The sequence below is a fragment of the Spermophilus citellus genome (genome assembly GCF_964194105.1).
Source record: "Spermophilus citellus genome assembly, chromosome: 9".
Taxonomy (NCBI): domain Eukaryota; kingdom Metazoa; phylum Chordata; class Mammalia; order Rodentia; family Sciuridae; genus Spermophilus; species Spermophilus citellus.
The window spans coordinates 4,318,798-4,321,494 of record NC_138191.1 but is presented as its reverse complement, the minus strand read 5'-3'; the positions used below and the strand labels follow the sequence as shown (position 1 = coordinate 4,321,494).

General features: G+C 49.1%; 1 protein-coding gene across 1 annotated transcript; it reads right to left on the bottom strand.

Moving 5' to 3' along the window:
• Positions 1 to 1,373: 1,373 nt before the first annotated feature.
• LOC308656916 (uncharacterized protein) lies at positions 1,374 to 1,739 on the bottom strand (the record flags this gene model as incomplete). Its single annotated transcript, XM_081308280.1, has 2 exons — positions 1,374 to 1,593; positions 1,696 to 1,739. The coding sequence occupies 2 exons, from the start codon at positions 1,737 to 1,739 to the stop codon at positions 1,374 to 1,376; spliced, it is 264 nt and encodes an 87-aa protein (XP_081164406.1).
• Positions 1,740 to 2,697: the final 958 nt, after the last annotated feature.

The window sequence follows — 2,697 nt, the reverse complement described above, 5'->3', positions numbered from 1 at the left end:
AGCACATTTTTATTAATGGATTGTGGACTTGTGACAGTTTTAAAACTTTCTCAAATAATAAGCAGCACATCGTCAGCTACATTTACGGTGTGTCTATGACTCTTGTGGTCACACAACTGTAAAATATCTGGAAATACTCGTTACATTTTGCATTTAGATATGGTGAATTTTGCCGTGCATAAATTATGCAGCAATGTGATTGAGTTTGGTAATGCAGATTTCCTGTGAGTGTGTGTGAACACATCCGTCCAGTGAAGGAGTCAGCTCAGGACTGATCAGGTGAAGGAGAGGTGTATGCGTCACACAGGTGAGGAGATGATGGTGGGGAAAGGACCAAGATGTCCATCTTCTGCTCGTACCCAAAGGATAGAGTGAGATCCGGTGGAAACTACAAGTTAAAAGAGCAATAGCTCTTAATGCTACTGTGGTTCTTTGGTTTAAAAGCCAAACACAGACTTAGGAGAAAAGGCAATTAGAGAAAAAAAACTGCTTCTGACTCCTGTTGTATCCCCTTCCTACTGGGTTGAACTATTAGCTCCCTGGGGTTGAGGCTAGGATACGCTGTTCTGTGCTCCACAAGAATTAGAAGTCAAACTGGTAAAAAAAAAAAGTTTATTAAAAGCCAGTTTTGAGGAAAGATAGAAGAAAGTTTTTGTTTTAAAATTTGCCTCTTCAGGAGATTCTGGGTTACGGAAAGCTTTTAAAAGAGAGGAAGTCACAAAATGGAACAAAAGACAGGATATTATTTCTATAGAGAGAGGCAGATCTAGACATATTCTATATAAATATATTCTATATAATTAGACATATATGACTATAATCATAACTATGTAACATAACTATGATTATGTATGTAAATGTCTATAACTATTATATATACAGTCAGCTTGTGCTAGACTGGCCTGGGCAGGGCGATGTCCACTCGCCATCCTTGGCTTCCCAGGCAGGCAGCTTCTCCTCTGCCTCACTCACTATGAGGACCTTGTCCTGGATTTTGGGAGGACTCTTAATTCCAGTCTGTTTCATTCTGTTCAGAGAGGCCAAGTACCACCAGGAAAAGACAGAGGGGAATAAACAACAGCAACGTAAGCAGGAAACAAATCAGTCCCGTCGTCAGTGGAGAGCAGATTCCAAGGTTTATTATTGGCGTTTGTGCAGCAGAATACAATGACACAATCGGTGCCGCGTTAGGTCTGGGCGTCAGGCTGCTGGAGCAGCCATGGAAATGGGGAAGGAGGTCTCTGGTGCACTTTAGAGAAAGACATTGGCTTCTGCACACCAGGCTGGACAGATGCTCCTGGCCAGACTCAAGCTTTCCCAAAGCCTCTCAGCACTTCCTGTAGCCTCTGGAGGAAGAGGAAGTCAAGGGCACTTCAGCAGCAGCCTCCAGACTGCTGGCTGCTGCCCCCTCCACAGCAGCTGGAGCCCCCTGAGGGCTGGCTGCAGCAGCCAGAGCTCTGTCTGTGGCGGTGGGACCTGCGGGGCCTGTGGTGGCTCAGGCAGCAGCCCCCACCCCCAGAGCTGCAGCAGCCCCCAGAGCTGGAGCCACAGCAGCCCCCACCCCCAGAGCTGCAGCAGCCCCCGGAGCTGACACTGCAGCAGGAAGGGGCTGGAGGGCACTTAGGGGGACACTTCGGGGGACACTTGGGGGGGCACTTAGGGGCCTGGCACTTTTGAGGGCACTTGGGGGGGCACTTGGGAGGGGGCTGGCACTGCTGCTGGCTCTGCTGGCAGGACATCTTGGCAGGCGGGTGTTCGGGAGCTGAGGGAGGGACAAACACAGTCAGACCAGGACACAGGCTACCTGCCCACTCTGACCACTTAGCATTGCTCAGAATCATAGAAACAGCGTCTCCAGGAGTTTTACCCTCTCCATCTTCTCACACCACCACAACCATCCTCATCCTCATCCTCATCATCGCTATGGAAGCTCAGATGCCCTGATAAGTCAGACAAACGCACCAGTGTAGAAAACTAAGACCAAACAATATCACAAAATGTGTCCATGAGTCAAAGATCTATATGTAAAGGAGAAAATTATTGCAAATGTCTTCAAACTCTGAAAATGTCCCCTTTAAGGGTCATGACAGGGACAATAACTTTTAAAAAGGAAAAGCAGTCATTCCCTCTTGTCGTGACTTGCAAGATGATTTTCCCCTGCAGCTCAGTATTGCAAAGGATCTTCAAAATTATCAGGTCAGCCAGCCACTCGGCTAATGAAGAGTTGATAAGCCCATCCATTCCTGCACCCTTGACCTGAACCCCAGTCCCTCATGTCAGGTCAGAGCTCAGATGTCCTCTGCTGACCACTGCTCATGGCGACAATTTTCCTGGCCAGTCTCAGGCTTGTGGTCCCCTAGTCAAGTGGAAGTGAGTGAGGAAGTGCCAGACCCATGGCTATGTGGGTCTCCTAAGCCAGAGCGGCCACTAGTGCCCTGTCCTGGTTTCATTCAGCTCTTGCTTTGCTGAGACAGGGCTGCAGTTTTGGAAATTGGCTCCCCTCCCAGCACTGGTCCAAGGAGCAGGCTCTGTGCTCAGTGTCCCCTGTTCTGAGGGGTCCCCCTCACTGCAGAGCAGCTTGTTCTCTCTAGAATCCAAGGCACAATCCGGCAGTTGTGTCTCATGCCTTTTCTCGGTCCCCTCTGCCGCCATCTGTCAGTCTATGCTCATCTCTCCTCCCCTGGCAGTATGGCCTCC